The sequence below is a fragment of the Carlito syrichta genome, unplaced genomic scaffold (assembly GCF_000164805.1).
Source record: "Carlito syrichta isolate Samal-C Ts95f unplaced genomic scaffold, Tarsius_syrichta-2.0.1 Scaffold316442, whole genome shotgun sequence".
Lineage (NCBI taxonomy): Eukaryota > Metazoa > Chordata > Mammalia > Primates > Tarsiidae > Carlito > Carlito syrichta.
Genome location: NW_007260538.1, coordinates 391,047 through 412,884, shown reverse-complemented (window position 1 = coordinate 412,884; position 21,838 = coordinate 391,047). Strand labels below are relative to the sequence as shown.

The following is a 21,838-nucleotide window of genomic DNA, read 5'->3' as shown; positions in this document are numbered from 1 at the left end:
ATCAATGCGGAGATGGCAGAACTTAGAGACAAGCCGCCCTCCTTTTGGAAGTTATGAATCTCAGTGACGATATGATTGTGCCCTGTGCCATCCTGGAGATGGTCACCTTATAACAGGTGATTTTAGAGGGTACACTGACTCTGAAAACCAGCTCATGGTCATGGACATGACGGAGGAGTTGACGCACGTGGGTGCATTTGTAATGTCAGGAGCAGCCACGCTACTGTTGCAGAGATCGACGGATACACTAGGAAAAGTATTTCTTTTTTTTGAGTCAGAGTCTCACTCTGTCGCCCAGGCTGGAATGCAGTGGCACACTCACGGCCACCGCAGCCTTGACCTGCTGGGCTCAGGTGATCCTTCTGCTTCCGCCTTCCAAGTAGCTGGAACCACAGGTATGTGCCACCATGTCCGGCTAATTTTTTTGATTTATTGTAGAGATGGGGTTTTGCCAAAGTGCCCTGGCTGGTCTCAAATCCCCAGACTCATGCAATCCTCTCGCCTCAGCCTCCCAAAGTGCGGAGATTACAGGCTTGAGCCACCATGCCCAGCTATGAAAATTATTTCTAATAAAATGCTTGGAAATGTTTCTTCTTGAGAGAACTCGATACTGACATGCAATACGTGTGAGAGGTTTTGTTCCAAATTTTCTAGAGTGGAAACAGGCCTGGGTATCTTCCTGTTTGCTGAAGGCAAGGCCATCTGCACATCCTGTCTCCTCTTGGATGTTCATGGCAGGACCCGTGCCCGTCGGCTCCCCTGACCCTTCAGGGAGGCTTCTGCAATCACCATCCCACACTGTGGTGTCCAGGAAAGAACATTTCTGGTGAAAGCGGAAGACTCTTATACTTCAAGTCGCATGTTGGGAGCCAATTCCAGCCGCCCTTGCTTGTGTACCTAGAATGACTGTGTCTGTGGCCGATGAGGGAGTTAACATCCCAAACAGCATACAGGTATAACCTCGTGTGTGAACAGCTTTCTACATTTAAAGATACTGCACAATAAAATTGTGCTGAAACATCACGACTATGCTCTTGTCACACTATGCACAGGATACACAATGGGTGGGACTCCCTGGCTCCCCCGCCAGGAGGGAGACAGTGTCCTCCCAGCACCTGGCGGACACGTGACTGCAACCATCCTCATGCAAGGTTTTCAGTGACCTATGTTTTCATTTCTCTTGGATAAATGCCTATACATCAAATAGCTTGATTATAGGATTAAAGTTGATTACAGCTCTCCAAAGCGCACCATTTATACTTCCTTATTTTATGGTTCAATTCAGTGTATCAGCTGCTTCCCTCGGGAGACGAAAGGAGTTTTATTCTGATACCATGGAATCAGGGCCGGGTGCAGTGGCTCATGCCTTGAATCCCAAATCTCACTTTGGGAGGTAGGTGGAGGCGAGAGGATTGCCTGAGCCCAGGGGTTCTAAACCAGCCTGGGCAACTTCGCGAGACCTCGTCTCTACAATAAATCAAAAAATTAGCTGGGCTTGGTGGCATGTGCCTGTGGTTCTAGCCCGCTTGAAGGCTGAGGTGGAAGGATCGCCTGAGTCCAGCGGGTCGAGGTTGTGGTGCGCCGTGATCGTGCCACTGCACTCCAGCCTGGGTGACAGAGTGAGATACCAACTCAAAAAAAGGAGGAAAATCAAAGCTGGTTTTCCTGTAAAACCGTTTTTGGCGGTCTCTGGCACCTTTTAAGACACAGACTTGCTCTGCTCTCTCTGAAGTCTGCCCAACCCATAAAGCTTCATCTACATATTAAGATACTTGGCTCCCATATTGTATAGTCCTCCTCGGATGGATAACTGTAGCTAACAAATCCTCAGTCGGAAAATCTTTGAATCCACTTACAGCCTGCCGCCTTTGTGGACCCAACCAGTATACATCTCTCATGTACTGATATATGGTTTCCTGTAACTTCCATCCTCCTAAATTGTATAGAAACAAGCTACAATTCAACTGTGGTGAGCACAGGTTCTCAGGACCTGCTGGGGCAGGATACAGGGCCTAGATCACTCACATTTGACTCAGAATAAACCACCTTAAATATTTTACAAGTTGGGCATCTTTCGTCAGCATCCTCATCTTGCCTTGTTCCAACGGGTATTACTTCCCACCCTTGTCTCCGGAAAACAACACATTGCTTTGAGCTGACAACGGCTTTTTCAAAACCATGTGAACATAACAAGTCACTGACACCAACTGATAGGTGCACTTGGTCAAAATCCTATAAGAAAATGTCATACCTTACCTGAACGCTGCAGAAAGGTGTTCCAGTTGAAGGCGGCATTGGGTATTGTTGTAATTCCTGTGTCAAGAGAACCAGAAAAAGGGAAAACTCACTTTGTTGAGCTTGCGGAAATACAAGCAGTTATTTCGTGTTAGACTTTAAATAATGGTGATGCCTGGTCCTTCCAAAGCCATGCCAAGTTCTAGTGCTCTCTGGACATCCCATTGATCCACCAGGACAGAAGAATTCAAGGGAGCCCCCAGAGTCTACCTGAGAAAAGTTCCACCTCTTTCGGCAGATCCTTTACTGGACCAAGCTGCCTCTGAGCCATACGGCCCCTTGCATACCTTAAAAATGCCGGGAAATAACAGGTTTCTAAAACATCACCAACCAAACTCCGACAGCCCCATGGAAAAAGTGCACCTATGTTTGCAATTCTTAATCCTGACCCTTACCCAAATTATGCATGACTGTTTGCTGTCTGCCATTTCTTTAGGCAGATGGATCACAGTTAATTTTTTTTCTGAAGAAATGACCATTTTAAGATTTAGAAAATGAGAGGCAACATTGAACAGATTATCTTGGTAACAGAAAAATGCTGACATGTTCTAAGATGTAAAGTAAGTCATCTAAGCACTTCTGAAATCCACTCCGTGAGCATCACTCACACTGAGTAACCCCGGCAAGGCTACTTAACGAGTGACCACTCCGGCTGCCCAGGACTCTGGCCGCCCAGGGCTCTGAGTAGGCAGGGGCCTTCCACACACAGCTGGCAATCCTTGAAGACCTGCAGAGCAGCCAGGGTCCTCCGGATTACTCAGTTGGAAACTGAGTTTCCGAGAGGTTCAGTGGAGCACAAAGTGGCCCCGTGTGTGGGCAGCAGAAGCTGCACTAAAACCTACATGCTGCTTCTAAGCCCAGGTTTCTCCTGCTGCCCCAACTGAAAATGTCACCGAAGCCACCGCAGTCGCGACACCAGTGTGACACAAGGACGTGCCTCGGTGAGTGTGGCCCTCAGGCCTTATGCACCTTCAGGGTAAGCACCAAGAAAAGTCCCTCAGGAGGCAGAAGGCCAAGCTTCAGTCCTGGCCTCGGGACCCATCCCGCCTGAGCTTGGGGTCAGTTGCAAGTTCTTCCCTGAATCGACTTTCCGTCACTCCTACAGGGCAACCCAGTGGTTTTCAAAGTGTGTTCAGGTCTCAGAGGGCTTTTCTGAGTCAGATGGCAGCACAGGGGCAGGGCTGGGGAGGGAAGGAGCAGGGAGGAGGGAAATTTCCAGGCCCCCAACGCAAGTCAGCTGAAATAGAAGCCCGGCATTCTGTTGCGTTTTTTTTCAATTTACCTGGATGGAGTATATTATACTTCGACTGGTAGAAAATGTTAAATGAGGGCATTTTAGATTATTCTTTTATAGGTTCTCCTATTTATCTTTTGTTCCAATGTTAGAAAATAATAAAAGTATATCCATTCCACTGATTATTTTTAAATAAACCTCAGAAATCACCTTATCTCCTCCATAGACATCTCAGTGCGTCTCTAAAGGATAAGTACTCATTTTTAAAAATATACACATATGTTCTTTCTCTATCACTTTACTTTTAAAAAAATAAGTATATATTTGAAAATCCTTACCTTGACTCTGGACATAGATCTTACCCTTAGCATGCGGCTTTTAAAAGGAGGAGAGAAAGAAGAAAAAATAAATACATTTGATAGCCCATGATGTTGCTTTTTAGAAATAAAATGAAAGTTACTAAAACATCCTCTCGGAAAACATCGCGAGAACCATCTGCCCAGCTGCGCACAGACACATCACTCTCTCAGAGCAAAGCGTAACTCTGCTTAATGAGTTTTGTCTTTAAAAATACAGTGTCTATAAGGAAAGAAGCACAATGAAACAAGTCTCTTAAGTTAGGCTTAATGCAGTTTTAGAATTTTACAGTTTCTATGTTAGTAGAACGGTTATTGAATTCAGCCAGAGGACATGCCGGTAATAGAGACCATCTGATGTGTCTCCTGTCCTGAAATCAAGGTAGATATGGTGGGGGGCATGATGCAGGAACACACACCCTGGAGAGGAAAAGGGGATTCCCATTGAACCCAGAAAAGGAGGAGGAAGAGGAGGAGGAGAAGAGGGAGGGAGGGAGGGAGGGAGGAAGGAAGGGTGGGAGGGGGAGAGTTGCCAATATGTTGGGAAACAGAAACCAGGTACAAGTGGCAGATTCTTTCAGGCGTGGGAGGGTAGACTGATCCCTAGGACCTATAAGGACCTCCCCAGATGCCACCCTGACACCAAGGAAAAAGGTGGCCCTGGCATAATGGACTTGGATATTTGTACCAAATGATCAACTGACTACTCCTTGTGGTGTTTTCTGGGAGAACGTCATAAAATGACTGGAGAGAAAAAGAACCCGTTTCTCCAGTCACTGTGAAGAAGTGGCAGGACTATTTTCAAGACCAAGGTAGACATAGAAGACAAGAACCCCTCTTATAAATGCTGTTAAAACATGAATAGTCAAGTCAGTGCAAGGGCTATTTCCGTTGAGTGACCAAAACATCGTAAACAGTTGTTTGTTGAAAGAGTCCAGAAATGTGTGCCCTTTTGCACAAGACGTGAATTTGCTGATCCACGCAGGAAATGACTGAATTGACCAGATAACCGGAGGGCGCAGAAGCCACCCCCCATCCCCTCAGTGAGTAGGCTTGTAGGGCACTTGGGGCCAGGCCCTGTGAGCAGGGGATGGTGGTCCGCTTTGGACTTTGTCCCCAAGTCTGTTTTGTACTGTAGGAAAACCAGCATAAGGGGAAGCAACCCGGCCGAGGGAGAGACGGACAGTGGGAGGGAGACGTCCTGATGGCTTAGGAAGAGACGGCATTTACACAGAAGGCGGGACACACACGAGGCTCAGGCGGTTACAGTCTGGTCTGGTCATTAGTGTTGCATTTTGTGTTGACCAACGGATCAAAAAACCTCCATACAGTGGCAAGCATGCCACTCAAAAAGCCCTGACAACAGTAAGGCTTTAAAAACAGAGAAAGAGGCCAGGTGCAGTAGCTCACACCTATAACCCCGCACTTTGGGAGGCCAAGACAGGAGGATTACTTGAGGTCAAAAGTTTGAGACCAGACTGGGCAACATAGCAAGACCCCCATTTCTACAAAAAATAGAGACAGCAGAGTATGCTGTGGCTCAAACCTGTAATCCCAGCACTTTGCTTGAGACCACATGTTTGAGACCAACCTGGGCAACACGGTGAGACCTCGTCTCTACAGTAAATAAAAAAATTAGCTGGGTGTGGTGGCGCATGCCTGTGGTTTCAGCTACTTGGAAAGCTGCAGTGGAAGGATCACCTGAGTCCGGCAGGTCTACACTGGGGTGGCCTCAGCCTGCCAAGTAGCCAGAACTATAGAACATACTACCACGCCTGGCTAAATTTTTTTGATGTATTGTAGAGATGAGGTCTCGCCAAGTTGCCCACGCTGTTCTCGAACCCATAGGCTCAGACGATCCCCTCACCTCGGCCTCCCAAAATGCTGGGGTTACAGGCTTGAGCCACCATACTCGGCCAAAAAAAAAAAAAGATAAATATTTTAAAAATAATAATAAAATTTAAAAAGCAGGAAAGTTTCCAAAGTCTCTTCTCTGCTAATTAAAAAAGATGTTAACTTTAATAAGGAAAAAATGGCTGGCAGCAATAATTTGAAATTAGAAATTGAAGAGCAGAGTCCCCAAAATATTCTTTTTGTTGAATTTTAATTTCACTGGAAAGCTGAAAAAAATGTTATTGGAACACAGTGGAGAGGCTCAGAGTGCTTCTTCCCTAACCAACCCTAGATCTAAAACACTGGCTTGGAAAATGTCTTTCAAATGGGCAATAAAGTACTGCCAAAATGGGAGGATTGCTTGAGTCCAGGAGTTCAAGACTATTCTGGGCAACATAGCAAGACCTTATCACTGCAAAAAAAAAAAAAAAAATTAGCCAGGTGAGGTGGTGTGTACTTGTAGTCCCAATTATTTGGGATGCTGAGGTGGAAGGATTGCCTGAGCCCAGGAGGTCAAGGCTGCAGTGACTTCTGTCTTTATTACTGCACTCCAGCCTGGGTAACAGAGCGAGATCGGAACTCAAAAAGAAAAAATTAGCTGGGCTCGGTGGCTCAGCCTGTAATTCATGCTTTGGGAGGCTGAGGTGAGTGGATTGCCTGAGCCCGCGGGTTTGAGACCCGCCCAGGCAACTTGGCGAGACCTCATCTCTACAATAAATCAGAAAATTAGCCAGGCGTGGTAGCACACGCCAGTAGTTCCAGCTACTTGGAAGGCTGAGGTGGAAGGATCGCCGGAGCCCAGCAGGTCAAGGCTCCGGTGGCCGGGAGCGTGCCACTGCACTCCAGTCTGGGCGACAGAGTGAGACTCCGACTGAAAAAAAAAAAAAAAAAGAAAAAGAAAAATCCTTTTTTCACACACACACACACACACACACACACGAAAACCTTAATTAAACTGTATCTCAGCTCTCTAAGCAGAAGGAACTGACTCCATGTGGAAACTTCTGGGTCCATCTGCTGGCCTTTACAAATCTCTGAGCATTACTCCTCTACAATCTACTGGAAAAAAATTTCATCAATGGTATTTTAAGATCTTATCCAAGCAAATTGAGAAAATAGATTTACGGTAGAAAAGAAATCTAGCCCTGGATTATGTTTAGTTGTGGTAATAAAAGAAATCGGGGAAAAGCCAGTTGGCTTATATCGATTTTGAAAAACATTTTTGATATTAAAGTGTTACAAATACAAATTAGCTTTCTTTGCTCAATATTTATTATTGTTTCATTTTCCATGAACTAAGAGTCAAAGTCCCTGTGCATCGCCTGCCTTGACATGAGCTCATCAGTGCATAAAACAACAACCACTAAGGAGGTGAGAGGAGAGGGGAAGGAGCTCTGTCTCTAATGTCTGTGAGTAAGTGTTATCTCTTTGGCCCAAAACTGGATATAAAAAGCCAATGTCCTATTGGATAGACACCTATAAGTAAGTGTGACTTTGTGACAGACCCATGTGCCAATGGATACTTTTTAATGATAGAATAACAGACAATAACAACAATAACAAGAAAAAAAATGCTTCCCATTCTTTGATTACTACAACCTAGAAGCTGACCTTTCAAAATTAAACTTTCTTCCAATGGAAACCACAATAGATATTATTTTTAAAATATATGCAGAATTTTACACTCTACAGGTAACCAAAATAATAATAATTTTTATTTTGAAACTACAATACATGTTCTGATTGTGGTTTTGTTAAAAGCCCTTGTAAAATGATTACAAACTGCTTAAAAGAAACCATGGCCAGGGCATATGAAGTTCACAAAATATATCTATGCCACAAAACACATAGAATGTGGGCATTTTTCAGGGGTCATGGTGATTTTTTCCCTCCCTCTGCTCCCTTCCCCTTAGAAATCTGTTATCAAACAAAGGAAGAAAATGATATTCACAAGGAGGGTTGCTCAGCCTTGCCACTGAGCTGCAGTGGAACCAAACAAAGAAAAATGTTCAAGAAAAGAAAACAACTTGGGTGAGATGAGGAAGACATTTAAAAACTAGACTGGGATACTGTTCTATCTGATCCAATGTGGAATGGACAGCAAAGATGAAATTAAAACAATCCAGGGCTGGATGCAGTGGTTCATGCCTGTCATCCCAGCACTTTGGGAGGTAGATGAGAGGATTACTAGAGCCCAGGGATTCAAGACCAGCCTGGGCAACTTAGCGAGGCCTTGTCTCTACAACAAAAATCAGACAATTAGCCAGGCATGGTGTTGTGCACCTATGGTTTCAGTTACTTGGAAGGCTGAGCTGGAAGGATCGCCTGAGCCCAGCAGGTAGAGGCTGCAGTGGCCATGAACGTGCCACTGCACTCTTGCCTGAGTGAGACTCTGACTCAAAAACAAAAATCAAAAAAACCCCAGGATCCAAAGCTGAAGGAAGGATCCCAGTCCAGTGTGGCAACACAAGAAATGGGAATGCCCACAGGAAAATTCCAGCGAAGAGCTCTGTTTTTAAAAACGGTTAAATCCGCCGGGCTCGGTGGCTCAGCCTGTAATCCCGCGCCTTTGGGAGGCTGAGGTGAGTGGATTGCCTGAGCCCGCAGGTTCGAGACCTGCTTGGGCAGTGAGACCTCATCTCTACAATAAATCAAAAAATCAGCCGGACGTGGTAGTGCATGCCTGTAATTCCGGCTACTTGGAAGGCTGAGGCGGAAGGATCGCCGGAGCACAGCAGGTCGAGGTTGCGGTGGCCAGGAGCGGCCACTGCACTCCAGTCTGGGCGACCGAGTGAGACTCCAACTCAATCAATCAATCAATCAATCAATCAATCAATAAATAAATAAATAAATAATAAAACGGTTAAATCCACGGAGTGAACAATTCAGTTATTGCTGATTTGATTCAGAAGGTTCCCTGCCATTCTCTGCCTTAGCAAGTTAATGAATTAGACAAATACTTGGTGGTCATTCCACATGTTTGAACCTCAGGTCATGTAAAAGGGAAACCCAAGGTCTATACTCTGGAATTGGTGAGTTTTCCACCTGTTTAAGTTACTTTAAAATTTCTCAATTCCCAGGGATCTCGCGTGGAGGGGAAAAAAAGCCTAAAGAACATTTGCAATTCCATCAAGAAATCTCCAAGGAAAGCCTGTCTTAATGGAAGTTATTAAAAATGATTAGCTTCCTAGGGTAGGATCAGTCCCTGGAGTCCCCTACGGGGTATTGGTGGGGGGAGCGTGGGGTTAACACACAGATGAGACAGTCTAAGAGATGAAACCCATGAAATGAATGTTGTCAAGCTCCCAGGATGGTGGAAACTGATCTGTGTGGTTCAGCTGCTGCCAAGATGGCTTCCGGAGACCATCAGATACAAAGCAACACGCCATGCGGGAAGAGGCAGAAGTCATAAGCGGCTCAGGAGACAACATGCTTTTACTACAGATGTCAGGAATTAGTGGGTGTGCAGCTCGTCCGATTAGGCCAGCAACTAATGCCTACATTGACCTTGTGAGCTCACCTGTGGCATGGACCGCGCATGTGACAGCCAGTAAACTCTGTCTTGCTTTCTGCATTTTAATTTCCGAAAGAATGTTGATGAGTAAGTGCACACACTGAAAGTAAAGTTACACTTTAGGTCCTGCCTAACACAGCTACTTCAAGAAAGTCACTTTTCTTTTAAATGCCAAAGGCAAGCAGACAAACCAGGCCCCAAAAGGGGGTGACTCAAAGTTTTCAGATTACAAAGCAAATCACTCTGTGCTAACAGTGGACTGAGGCACCATTAGGACTGGCTCTGTGCTTTCTTGGATTTGATCACTGTTTCAAGAAATATTTACTCTGGCCAGGTGGCTCATGTCTGCAATCCCAGCACTTTGAGAGGCAGAGGCGGAAGGATTGCCTGAGCCAGCAGGTCAAGGCTACAATAGCCGTGAGTATACCACTGCACTCCAGCCTGGGCAACAGAGTGAGACTCAGACACCCAGACTCAAAAAAAAAAAAAATAAATAAAAAGAGCTGGGTGCAGTGGCTCATATCTGTAATCCCAGCACTTTGGGAGGCAGAGGCGAGACGATTTCCTGAGCCCATGGGTTCGAGACAAGCTTGGGCAACTTGGTGAGACCTCGTCTCTACAATAAATCAAAAAATTTGCCAGTGTGTACTTGTGGGTCCAGCTACTTAGAAGGCTGAGGTGCAAGGGTAGGCCTTAGGAAGTCAGCAGGTCGAAGCTGCAGTGGCCATGAGCATGACACTACACTCCAGCCTGGGTGACAAAGTGAGATTGATGCAAAAAATAAAAATAAAAGGAAAAAAGAAAGAAAAGAAATGCTTACTGAAACTCAGGATTTAAAAAAAAATTAGCTCACAAGTAAATGTTTGAGCTTAGATAATGTCCTCTTACAAAGTACTCATTAGTAAAAGTGTAAACACAAACATGAGGAGTTTTAGACTCAATGGTGATATATTAAACCATAATCATTGCTTCTGTTGGGAGGAGAGCCTTCCATTAAGTTACACATTAATTTTTATTACTTTTTTGGTGACTTATTTACATTTTCTAGTGAAAGTTTGATGAATTTAGACAAAGTACTCTAAATCTGGGCTAGAGGCTAGGCACAGTGGCTCATGCCTGTAATCCCAGTACTTTGGGAGTCTGAGGCAGGAAGATCACTTGAGCCCAGGAATTGGAGACCAGCCTGGGCAACACAGCAAGACCTCATCTCTACCAAAAAAAAAATAGCTGGGTATGCTGGTAAGTGCCTGGAGTCCCAGCAACTTGGGAGGCTCAGGTAGAAGGAGCTCCTGAGCCCAGGTGGTTGAGGCTGTGGAGAGCCGTGAGTGTACTACTACACTCTAGTTTGGGAGACAGAGTGAGACCCCAACTGAAAAAAAAAAAGGACTAGATCTAGAAGTATTTAAGTTTGCATTCTGAACATCTAGTACATACTGTAACAAGAAATCAGAGTCCTGTACAAGATACTTAAAATTTCCACAATGCATATCTTACAGTCAGAAATGTATAGTGAATCAAATTCTAGAAAGTGCCACATCAGTGTGATATCACAAGCCGTTGGAGTAATGCTCCCCCAAAACGTGACCTGCGTTGCTCCAGAGGGACAGATAGTAATAACACAGTGTGCCACCCTTGGGGGGAGCCCCTTTAGACTGTCTACTTTACAAAGTAGGGATGACATCAAATTAAGGTTAATATAAACAGTGCTAAAAAATAGCCGACAGGAGTGTAAACAAAGGCGTTTAAATTAAAAGAGATAAGCTAAAACCCTTTTTATTGAAATCCAATGGAACTAATTTGTGTAGTGTCAGTCAGAGATGCATAGGCAATCATAAGCACAACCTTCACAATAAAGTTTCCAAAAAAGCCCCCTGGCTTTCCCTGAGGGCTGAAATTAACCCACCAATTGTAAAACAAATTCTCATTTGCCCCATGCCTGTTCATATATCTCCCAAGATTGCATACTGTGGGAGTAGGTATTCTAGAAACCCCAACGCAGATCAGTGCTGTCCAACAAAATAGCCATTGGCCACATGAGGCTGACACTGAGCACTTGAAATGCGGCTGGTATGAACCAAAGTATGCTGTAAGTGTAAAATACACACTGGATTTCAAAGGTGTAGTTTAAAAAAAAAAAGGAAAATATGTCACTAGTAACTTTCAAAATGCTTACATATTGAGACAATATTTTAGAATACAGTGAGTATGAATAGTAAGAAATTTGGCTTTGTCCAAAGAGAGGCTTAGTCTTGCTGGCCTTTGCATGATGCCTGATAGGAATGTCTTTGTTTAGGGTCATTGTAAGATCACACTGGATCTCAGGGTGGGTCAGCCACATCGAACAGTCTTCAGGCTAGGGCTGGCCATGCCAGAAAGACCAACTTTGTAATTTGTGGTGGGAACTTTGGGTCAAGTGGTATCAGTTGATCTGGAGACTCAGTTTAGCCATGTGTCAGTTAATCAACCCAATCATACCTAAACCCTAATAAAGACGTTGGACACTGAACTCAAGTGAGTTTCCCTGACTGGCCATACTCCCTATGCATTGTCCCAAACAGACAACTAGAGGCAGCGTCCTGACTGCACAGGGGAGAAGACCACAGAGGATACTCCTCCTTGGGAACTGTCCCAGGCTCTGCCCTGTGCATCTCTGCCTCTGGCTGATTTTAATCTGTGTCCTTTCCCTGTAATAAACAATAACTGTGAGTTCTGGGAGTCCTTCCAGTGAAGTATAGAATCTGATGGTGGTTTGGAAACACTTTGAACTTGCATTTGGTGTCGGAAGTGAGAGCAGTCCTGTGGACTATACAGAGCACTATACTATAAGCTGCAGTTTGGCTAACTCCAGGCAGCAGATTAAATAAAGTATAATATTAAAATTAATTTTACATGCTTCTACTTATTTCTTTAAATGTGGCTGCTAGAAAATTTAAAATTATATATATGACTCATGTTTGTGGCTTCTGTTATCTTCCTACTAGACAGGGCAGGTATTGAGAGTGTGCCTGTGTTTATGGGTGTCTTCATTTAATTTCCTCTCTAAATTAAGTTTGAGAAAACCCAAGGTTTAGACTACATTTTATGCTCAAAACTACATCTACCTACATAAGCTCTACACATGATACATTCTCTCTTTTGAAATCACAAAAGCAATAAGAAGTAAAAGCCATAATTCTCTCTAATCTGAGATTATTGAAATTTGATTCTGCTTTGATAATAATTAGATAAGATTAACTAAACTATAACCTGAGACATGCCTGCTCACTAAAATAGACTATAAAATTAAAAACCAAAGCTGGCATTTCAATAATGAAGAAGAAAACTTAATTGCTCAAAATCTGTATCACTGTTCAGAATACATAAATAGAAATAGCCTCTTTACATAACTCCATCTGAAATAATTATAGAAATACGGCTGAATAATGACTGGATACATTATTTATACATATTTTTATTTGCAAAACCTAATCAAATAAAGGCACTGAACTGAACCTTATTAAAAAATCATCCACCACAAAAACCACAAAAAGGTGCATTAAAAACAGCTTCACATTCAAATTTAACAACTAGTCCCCACCCCTGTAAACTATAAAGTCAGATTCATCCTTTCCTTTATTAACTGTATTATAGTGCCTCTTACATAAACATCCAAGGCCAAACGATTTTTATTGCCTTCTCAATTTTTTTTTTTTTCAAATGCCTTGTTATTATGCTTGGAAGACTATCCTTCCAAGAGCAGAGACTGCTGACCCAGGATTAGAGTGGGCGTGGAGAGGTGTGCTGCCTTTGTTTGAGGACCAGAGACAGGGACATGGTCAACATCATTCTGAGATGCAAGGGGATCCTTCTGACAGCAGACTACCAAGAGATCATCACCACTGCTGCTGAGCCTGCCCTAAACAAAGCTGATCACTGTGCAACTAGTTGGATTTTCTTATCATCACATCCAAATGTGTTCTTTTTGGCTTTGGGTTTTTTTTTTTTTTTTAGTCAGAGTCTCACTCTGTTGCCCAGGCTGGAGTGCAGTGGCACATACATGGCCACCACAGCCTCAACCTGCTTGGTTCAGGCGATCCTTCTTCCTCAGCCTTCCAAGTAGTTGGAATTACAGACAAGCACCATCACACCCGGAGAATTTTCTGATTTATTGTAGAGACGAGATCTTGCCAAACTGCACACGCTGGTCTCAGATCTGTTGGCTCAGGCAATCCTCTCACCTCCGTCTCCCAAAATGCTGGGATTACAGGCATGAGCCACCACGTCCAGCTCATTACACCCATGTGTTTAATTCATCTAAAAGTTGCTGTTTCCATGCTTTGACTACCACCTGGACGCCAAGAGCGCTCTCCCCAGCTGTGCCCCTATCTGAGGACAGCTCTACAATTTTCACTGTATTTCTGAAAATTTATCCCAAGTCCAATGTTTGTCCCTAATTCAATACGTCCAGAACTAAATGATTCACTTCCTCTCTCCCTTTCCCTCCATACTCAATTTCTTCCAGAATGTATTGGTAAAAATGTTAAATTATATAAATAATATTCTTAAGCTCCTCTATATTAATTTCTTTCTTACTGGCTGTGGTCTTCCAACACCAAAATTACCTATACTATGGTGTTTATGTAAAAAAAAAACCATCTTTTATTAAGGTGCACTTACAGGCAAAATGGCATATATTTATAGGTAAAACGGCATGATATCTGTGATTTTAAAAAACTATTTCAGAAAAAAACGTGTGTGTGCATAGAGAACTAGACTAAATAAGAACTGAAGAATGGCATGCGGGGAGGTGGTCACATAGGCCTTCATGCTACTATTCTTGCAACTTATGTATAAACCTTAACATCTCTATAGCAAAACATTCTAAAGGAGGTATCATTCATAGTAAATTCAATTTAACAAATACTTGTAGGACATGAGGTACTAGGTTACTTTCTAGAGATACATGAATGACCACCTTGTCCCTTACTCAAGAAGCTCAAAGCCACAAAGGGAAAAAAGTTAAGAAATATTATAGCCGGGCCCAGTGGTTCATGCCTGTAATCCCAGCACTTTGGGAGGCGGAGGTGAGAGGGTTGCCTGAACCCAGGGATTTGAGACCAGCCTGGGCAATTTGGCGAGAACTCATGTCTACAATAGATTAAAAAAAAAGTTAACTGGGCATGGTGGTGCATGTCTGTAGTCCCAGCTACTAGGAAGGCTGAGGTGGAAGGGTTGCCTGAGCCCAGCAGGCCGCGGCTACAGTGGTCATGAGCATGCCACTGCACTCCAGCCTGGGTGACAGTGAGACTCTAACTCAAAAAAAAAAAGAGAGAGAAAGAAAAGAAAAAAAGAAATAAAAAGAAAAAGAAGAAATATGACAACCAGTAGGAGGAATGGGCACTAGGTGTGCCAGACAGTTAAAGTGGCCATAAATTTTCCCCTCCCTGCATTCACACCCTTGTGAGGCACCATTAAAAACCCACCAGTCACAAGGAGAGACTTTCTCTCCATCCCTTGACTTGCAGTGGTTGGTGGAATGGCAGCAAACACAAGCAGGGAGTGGCCCTGTGCCTTATGGGCCTGCTCTCTCCGGTGTGAGCCTGATATAAGCCAACAGACCCCATGGAGTCAGCCTCAGAGGCCCACCGGTCCCAGCTACGGTCCAGGCATGTGAGTGAGGCCACACTGTGTGTTTGGGGGCGCCTGGCATGTTCTAAGCAAACTCTGACAGAGTGCGTGAACTCATCTACGCCAATTCTGGAGGGTCAAGAAGGGATCTGATGCCACTTAGGGATGAAAAGTCAGGGAAAAGGGACATGAATTTGTGGAGAAGGCACATGCTTCAAAGGTTTCTTTAATGTCAGACTTAACACAGCTGGGTTCTCACAGCTGTTTTATTCCATCTGTTGCCATATGTTGTTTAGATGGAGTGATGTAAAGAAAGTCCTGCCTCTGGTTCCATTGTGCAGCTAACCTTTCAGAGATTGCCACGTGTTGAATTTTTTTTTTTTTGAGTTGGAGTCTCACTCTGTCGCCCAGACTGGAGTGCAGTGGCCGCTCCCGGCGATCCTTCCGCCTCAGCCTTCCGAGTAGCTGGAATTACAGGCACGCGCTACCAGGCCCGGCTGATTTTTGATTGATTGAAGAGATGAAGTCTCGCCAAGTTGCCCAGGCGGGTCTCGAACCTGCAGGCTCAGGCAATCCACTCACCTCAGCCTCCTAAAGCGCGGGATTACAGGCTGAGCCACCAAGCCCGGCTACATGTTGAGTTTTGATATGGTATCCAGGAACAATGCCTACCATGATCTGAAAAGGTGATTAAAATAGGCTTCCCTTTCCCCATTTCTATCCGCGTCAATCAGTGAAGTTTTCATACTCGGTTATTTATTAAAGCGCACTGGTCGACCAGGCTCAGTGGCTCATGCCTACAATCCCAGCACTTTGGGAGGTGGAGGTGAGAGGATTGCCTGAACCCAGGGGTTCAAGACCAGCCTGGGCAAGTTGGTGAGACCTCATCTCTACAATAAATCAAAAATTAGCCAGGCATGGTGGCATGTACCCGTGGTTCCAGCTACTTGGAAGGCTGAGCTACTTGGAAGCCCAGCAAGTGGAGGATGCAGTGGCTGTGAGTATGCCACTGCATTCCAGCCTGGGTGACAAAGTGAGACTCCAACTCAAAAAAAAAAGTGCACTGGTCTATCTGGTACTTTGAGTGAATCTTTCATTATACTTGACTCAGAAGGTCACTTATTGGCCATTTGAAAAATATTGGTTCTGTTGGCATGGTGCCTCAAGCATGTAAATCCCAGCACTTTGGGAGACCAAGGTAAGAGGTTACTTGAGGTCAGAAGTTCAAGAAAAATACTGGTTCACTGAGTCATGTAAATCTTCCAAATGTTGAAATATTTCATTATACAATATATAAAAAAGAAACCCCACATTTGTTAATATGCCACTGCTCTCATCAGAAAAGCCTTCACATACTGGGAAACTGGCAGCCTCAAATTGACTTTTCAAAATGCTAATTTCTGCTTGAAGATTCAAATTTATCACTGGCAGCAAATACTGCCAATAGCTTTTTCCTGAAATGACTAGCATATTTCACTCAGCGGAACATTATTTTCTGCCAGTTGCCCAAGTCTGAATAATCAGAGTTTGTCAGTTACTTGTTCAGGTAAAAATTGCATTAAAAATTGCTGGTGCAGGCCTGAAATCCCAGTGATTTGGGAGGCTGAGGCAGGAGGATTGTTTGAGTCCAGGAGTTTGAGACTAGCTTGTACCGCATAGCGAGACTCCATTTCTACAAACAGTAAAAAAAAAACAAAACACAAAGTAGCTAGTTCCCAACACTTACAGCACGCACAAGCACACAAGTACCTTCTTTCCAAATGAGCACCTTGCTTCATGAGTAAGTGGCAGAAGTGCTTCCTGAGTACGTTCTGTTTCATCACACAGAACATTTAAAAGAATGTATTCAGAGATTAATATCTGAAGAACTAATCATCTGTATTTCTTCATCAAGGACATTTTAAGGTGAACTGCCTTCAGAGGGTGGCAGTGAACAGTCGGTGACTCCTGGTACAGATGGGTACCGTTGCCTTCTTAAGTATTAAGGTGGCAGCAGTTTTACTCACCATTGACTTTTCATCATGTCATGAAAAAGGCAAAAAAAAGTCTTTGCATTATTACGAAAAAATAGTTAGTGAAGTGCAGTGGTTCGCGCCTGGCATCCCAGCACTTTGGGAGGTGAAAGCAAGGATTGCCTAAGCCCACAGGTTTGAGACCAACCTGGGCTCATCTCTACAATAAATAAATAAATAGATAGATAAACAGATAGATAAATAAATGAAGAAGCCTGGCATGGTGGCGCGTGCCTGTAGTTCCAGCTACTTGGAAGGCTGAGGCGGAAGGATTGCCTGAGTCCAGCAGGTTGAGGCTGAGGTGGCCATGAGAGTGCCACTGCACTCCAGCATGGGAGACAGAGTGAGACTCTGACTCAAAAAAAAAAAAAAAAAAATCCTACCTACAGGAATATTGCCTATACTTGCCAAGGACCTCATGCACACCCAGTGAGCTGCCAGAGTGCAGGGCTAACAGCGCCAGTGACACAGGCTCACGGCAGGTCCCCGTCAGTAAAAGCAGCCCTGTCTGCCCAAGGAAAGTGACCTTGGCTTTTCTTTAGCTTTGCAAGCACCAGCTCTACGGTGTCTCTCCATGACTCCCAGCAAAGAACTCCGGTAGACTACACCAGCTCCTTCTACCAGCCCCCAAAGTCATGATGATCACAAAAGTCAGTAAGCAAATTAATCTACAAAATCCAGACTCTAAAGCTCTCCTAATAAACAGTCCAATCTGGGAAACCACCTCTACCCTCTAAGAGACTGTCGCGCTCAGTGTGTATGAGGTTGTAGCAGCTTTTATGAAATAGCCTGTGAATCCCCCTATGTAAGAACAAAAAAGGAAACAGATGACGCACAAGAGATTTCGTTTTGGGGCTATTTGTGTTGAACTACACCAAACAAAGGTCAGCGAAGTGTCAAGAGTACCTAGCTGCACACACACAAAATACCCATAACGTGGAAACAGTTCATAACTACGTAGGCATTGTCGCGGGAACACTGGCAGTTCTAACAAGGCTGCCTTTCTGTTCCCCAATTCTGCAGTTTCACCAGCACAACTATGATAACAACATGAGATAAACACTTACCCACTGCTCCTGTGCCATCTCCTTCATTGACTCAGTGAAAGCCACGGCAAACCTAGTAAATGAACACAAATAATGGAAACAATTAGGCCAGAATGCAATCAACATAACCATGGAACAGCTCTTTAGCTGTTTATGGGAGACAAGGTAAGATGTTAAATTTACAACGCCATCAATCTTTGTTATTTGTGGTCATTAGTTTAATCTCTACTCATGTTAAAAAAAAGTTGTGAATGCAAGAAGTAAACCAAATGAAGCTTAAAACTTCCTATTGTTCTTTCTCCTTTTATGTAAGGTCAGAGAAGCAGAGATAAAATCAAAAGCCAGAAATCCAGACTCAAGAGACATGCAAGTGGCATGGTTGATCCACCCTGAATATCCAAGGGCAGGCGTCCCACAACATCAGCATGGCTAGAGGAAGACAATGGTGAAGCACTCAAGATGCGCTGGGCGTGCATGGGTGGTTAGTGCTAACATGTAGATTTCAGTACAGTTGGTCATTTCTTCGCAGATGCACAAATTGAGCTTCACAGATAAGAATATCAAGGCAATCTGTTTATTAAAACTGTGTTTGTCGCTAGGCGCAGTGGCTCACACTTGTAATCCCAGCACATTGGGAGGCCCAGGCAAGAGGATCGCCAGAGCCCAAGGGTTCGAGACCAGCCTAGGCAACTTGGCAAGACCTCTTCTCTACAATAAATCAAAAAATTAGCCGGGTGTGGTGGCGCACACCTATAGTTCCAGCTACTCGAGAGGCTGAGGCAGAAGGACTGCCTGAGCCCAGCAGGTTGAGGCTGCAGTGGCCATGAATATGCCATTGCACTCTAGCCTGGGTGACAGAGTGAGACTCTGACTCAAAAGGAGAAAAAAGAAAGAAAACAAAATTGTGTTTGTCACAAAATACAGGAATATTAACAGATACCTTTGAATGGAAATGTACACCATAACCCTAGATGGGAAGATTCAATACTACAAACAAGTTGATTTTTACCCAAAAAAATTTCACAAAATATTTCAAATACAATCCACAAGCAGATTTTTATGGAAATTTAACAAAATAATTTTAAAGTTTATCCATGCATACAATTGAGTGACAATTACCCCAAAAAAGATTGATAAAGAGTTTAGAGATAGAACTGTATTCACACATATCAAAAAAGAGTTGAAAGTGTAATAATTGACCGGGCTCGGTGGCTCAGCCACTTTGGGAGGCTGAGGTGAGTGGACTGCCTGAGCCCACGGGTTCAAGACCAGCCCAGGCAACTTGACGAGACCTCGTCTATACAATAAAAAATCAAAAAATTAGCCCAGTGCAGTAGCGCATGCCTGTTGTTCTAGCTACTTGGAAGTCTGAGGCGGAAGGATCACTGGAGCCCGCAGGTGGATGCAGGGGTGACCATGAGTGTGCGACTACACTCCAGCCTGGGCGATGGAGTAAGACTCCAACTCAAAAAAAAAAAAAAAAAAGTGTAATAATTCAGTGTTAACAATGCAAGAAAAGACAGAAAGATCAAAACCAAATACACAGCCAGAAACAAACCCATATATATATGAGAATTTAATACAGCGTAAAGTCAGAGAAGTGGTTAAATATGTGAAACAAGTTGTCAGCTGGCTACCTCACACCATATATCTAAAAAGCTGACTTAAGAGCTAGGTAAAAAAAAGTAATACTATTAGATAAATACAAAATGATATAAGTGAATACGTATCTGGTCTCAGCCTGGGAAAGGTTTTCTAAGCATAAAAAGAGATAACATTAGGCTGGGCATGGTGGCTCATGCCTATAATTCCAGCAGTTTAGGAGGCTGAGATGAGAGGATTGCCTGAGCCCAGGGGTTTGAGACCAGCCTGGGGAACTTGGTGAGACCTCATCTCTACCATAAATCAAAAAATTAGCTGGGCGCAGTGGCTCATACCTATAATCCCAGTACTTTGGGAGGCCAAGGTGAGAGAATTGCCTGAGCCTGCTGGTCCAAGATGAGCCTGGGCAACTTGGCAAGACCTCATCTCTACAATAAATAAATAAAACTTAGCCGGGTGTGGTGACACTTGCCTGTAGTTTCAGCTACCTGGAAGGCTGAGGTGGAAGCATCACCTGAGCCCAGCAGGTGGAGGCTGTAGTGGCCATGAGCATGCCACTGCACTCCAGTTTCAGCAACAGAGTGAGACTCTGACTCAGAAAAAAAAAGAGATAAAATCAATTCTAAAGATAAGAATGATTTGATTATATTCAATTATAAAGGCTATTTAAATACCACAAACAAATTAAAACAAACATAGAGAAAACATATGCAACTTATCTGGGGAGAAGGGATATAATACTTCTTAAGAAACTCTTCAAAAAAAAAACCAAGGAGGACTAACAGCCCAAGAGGGGGAAAAAAAGAATGGTTAAAATAGGAGATTCACATGAGAACAAATATGAATTAAGTGAAGTTTTGCTAAGAACAAAATAAATCTAATTAAAACAAGAAAACATTGTATCACATATAAGATTGGCAGTTGTAAAAATAAGTTGGCACTGTTGACAAAGATGAATAAATGAATTAAATCCACCCACTTGGTGAAGTGAAATGGGAACATTTCCTCTAGAGATAAATTTGAGAAATTGCATCAAGGTATCAATATGTTCATATCCTTAGACCTTGCAATTCTATCTTTAAGAATTAATATGGTAAGATTAATATAATCAGATAAGACAGAAACAGGTTGTTTCCCCCATGGTGTTGTTTATAATAAGGAAAACAATAAATGCCAATCTCAAAGGATAAGTTAAATAATTTATGATAGAATCCTATGCACCCACTAAAACCATGTTTAGCACCTTAATATTATAAAGAATGTTCATGATGCTTTGTTAAATAAAAGAATTGGCATATACCAACTTACTCATACTTCAGGGTACCACAGGGAGAACAGAGAAAGAGACATAAAAAGTATTCCAAAAAATAATGGCTGAAAATTTCCTAAATGTCCAAAAAAACATAATCTCTACTGATCCAAGAAGTTCAGTGAATCTCAAGTAGGATAACCATAAAATTTGTATTCAGACACACCATGGTCAAAATGTTGAAAGACAAAAAATAAAAAGGAAATCATGAATTTGGTCAGAGATAAATGTATGAAGGAGCCACAGTGAAGCTAACAGCTGACTTCTCAACAGAAACTATGGAGGTCAGAAAGCAGTGAGATGACATATTTAAAGCACTGAAGGAGAAAAAGTCAACCAAGAATTCTCAACCCAGCAAAATTATATTATTTTCTTTCTTTTTTTTTAATTTTTATGGTTACAAGATAGCTGTATATATTTATGGAGTACATGCGATATTTTGATACAAGCACAATGTGTAATGATCAAATCAGGATAACTGGAATATCCATCACCACAAACATTTATCATTTCTTGGTGTTGGGAACATTCCTAATCTACTCCTCTAGCTATTTTGACATATACAATAAATTAGTCACCCTATTGTGTTACCTAATGCTAGATTGTATTCCTTTTATCTAACTATATTTTAGTACCCATTAACCAACCCCTCTTTATGTCTACCACTACCCCTCCCAGCCTCTATGGTGAAATAAAGACATTGCCAGATAAACAAGACTGATAGCTTAAGAAAAAAAAAAAAAAAGCATGTGTCATTTGACCCAAAGTTTCAAAAATAATAATAAGCAAGAATACAGTCACAGATCCACAACTATAAAGGACTACCTACCAAAGTGTGGCAATGGTCAAAGTACACAAAAAGCACAAAGAGAACATGAGGCGATCTATTTTCCTCGACTTTGGTATTTCTCAAAATGTCCACATTGCATTGGCACGGTCTGTTTATCAGTATTTTTCAAAAACGATATAC

General features: G+C 43.1%; 1 protein-coding gene across 1 annotated transcript in view; it reads right to left on the bottom strand.

Moving 5' to 3' along the window:
- The window catches only part of GLT1D1 (glycosyltransferase 1 domain containing 1), a 111,480-nt gene that overhangs the window by 60,414 nt on the left and 29,228 nt on the right, over nucleotides 1–21,838 (bottom strand). Inside the window, exons 5-7 of the mRNA XM_021707217.1 lie at nucleotides 17,979–18,030; nucleotides 3,868–3,904; nucleotides 2,257–2,313 (exon numbers count right to left, since the gene is read on the bottom strand). Of these exons, the coding sequence (XP_021562892.1) occupies nucleotides 2,257–2,313; nucleotides 3,868–3,904; nucleotides 17,979–18,030 (146 nt within the window). The remainder of the gene's footprint in view (nucleotides 1–2,256; nucleotides 2,314–3,867; nucleotides 3,905–17,978; nucleotides 18,031–21,838) is intronic.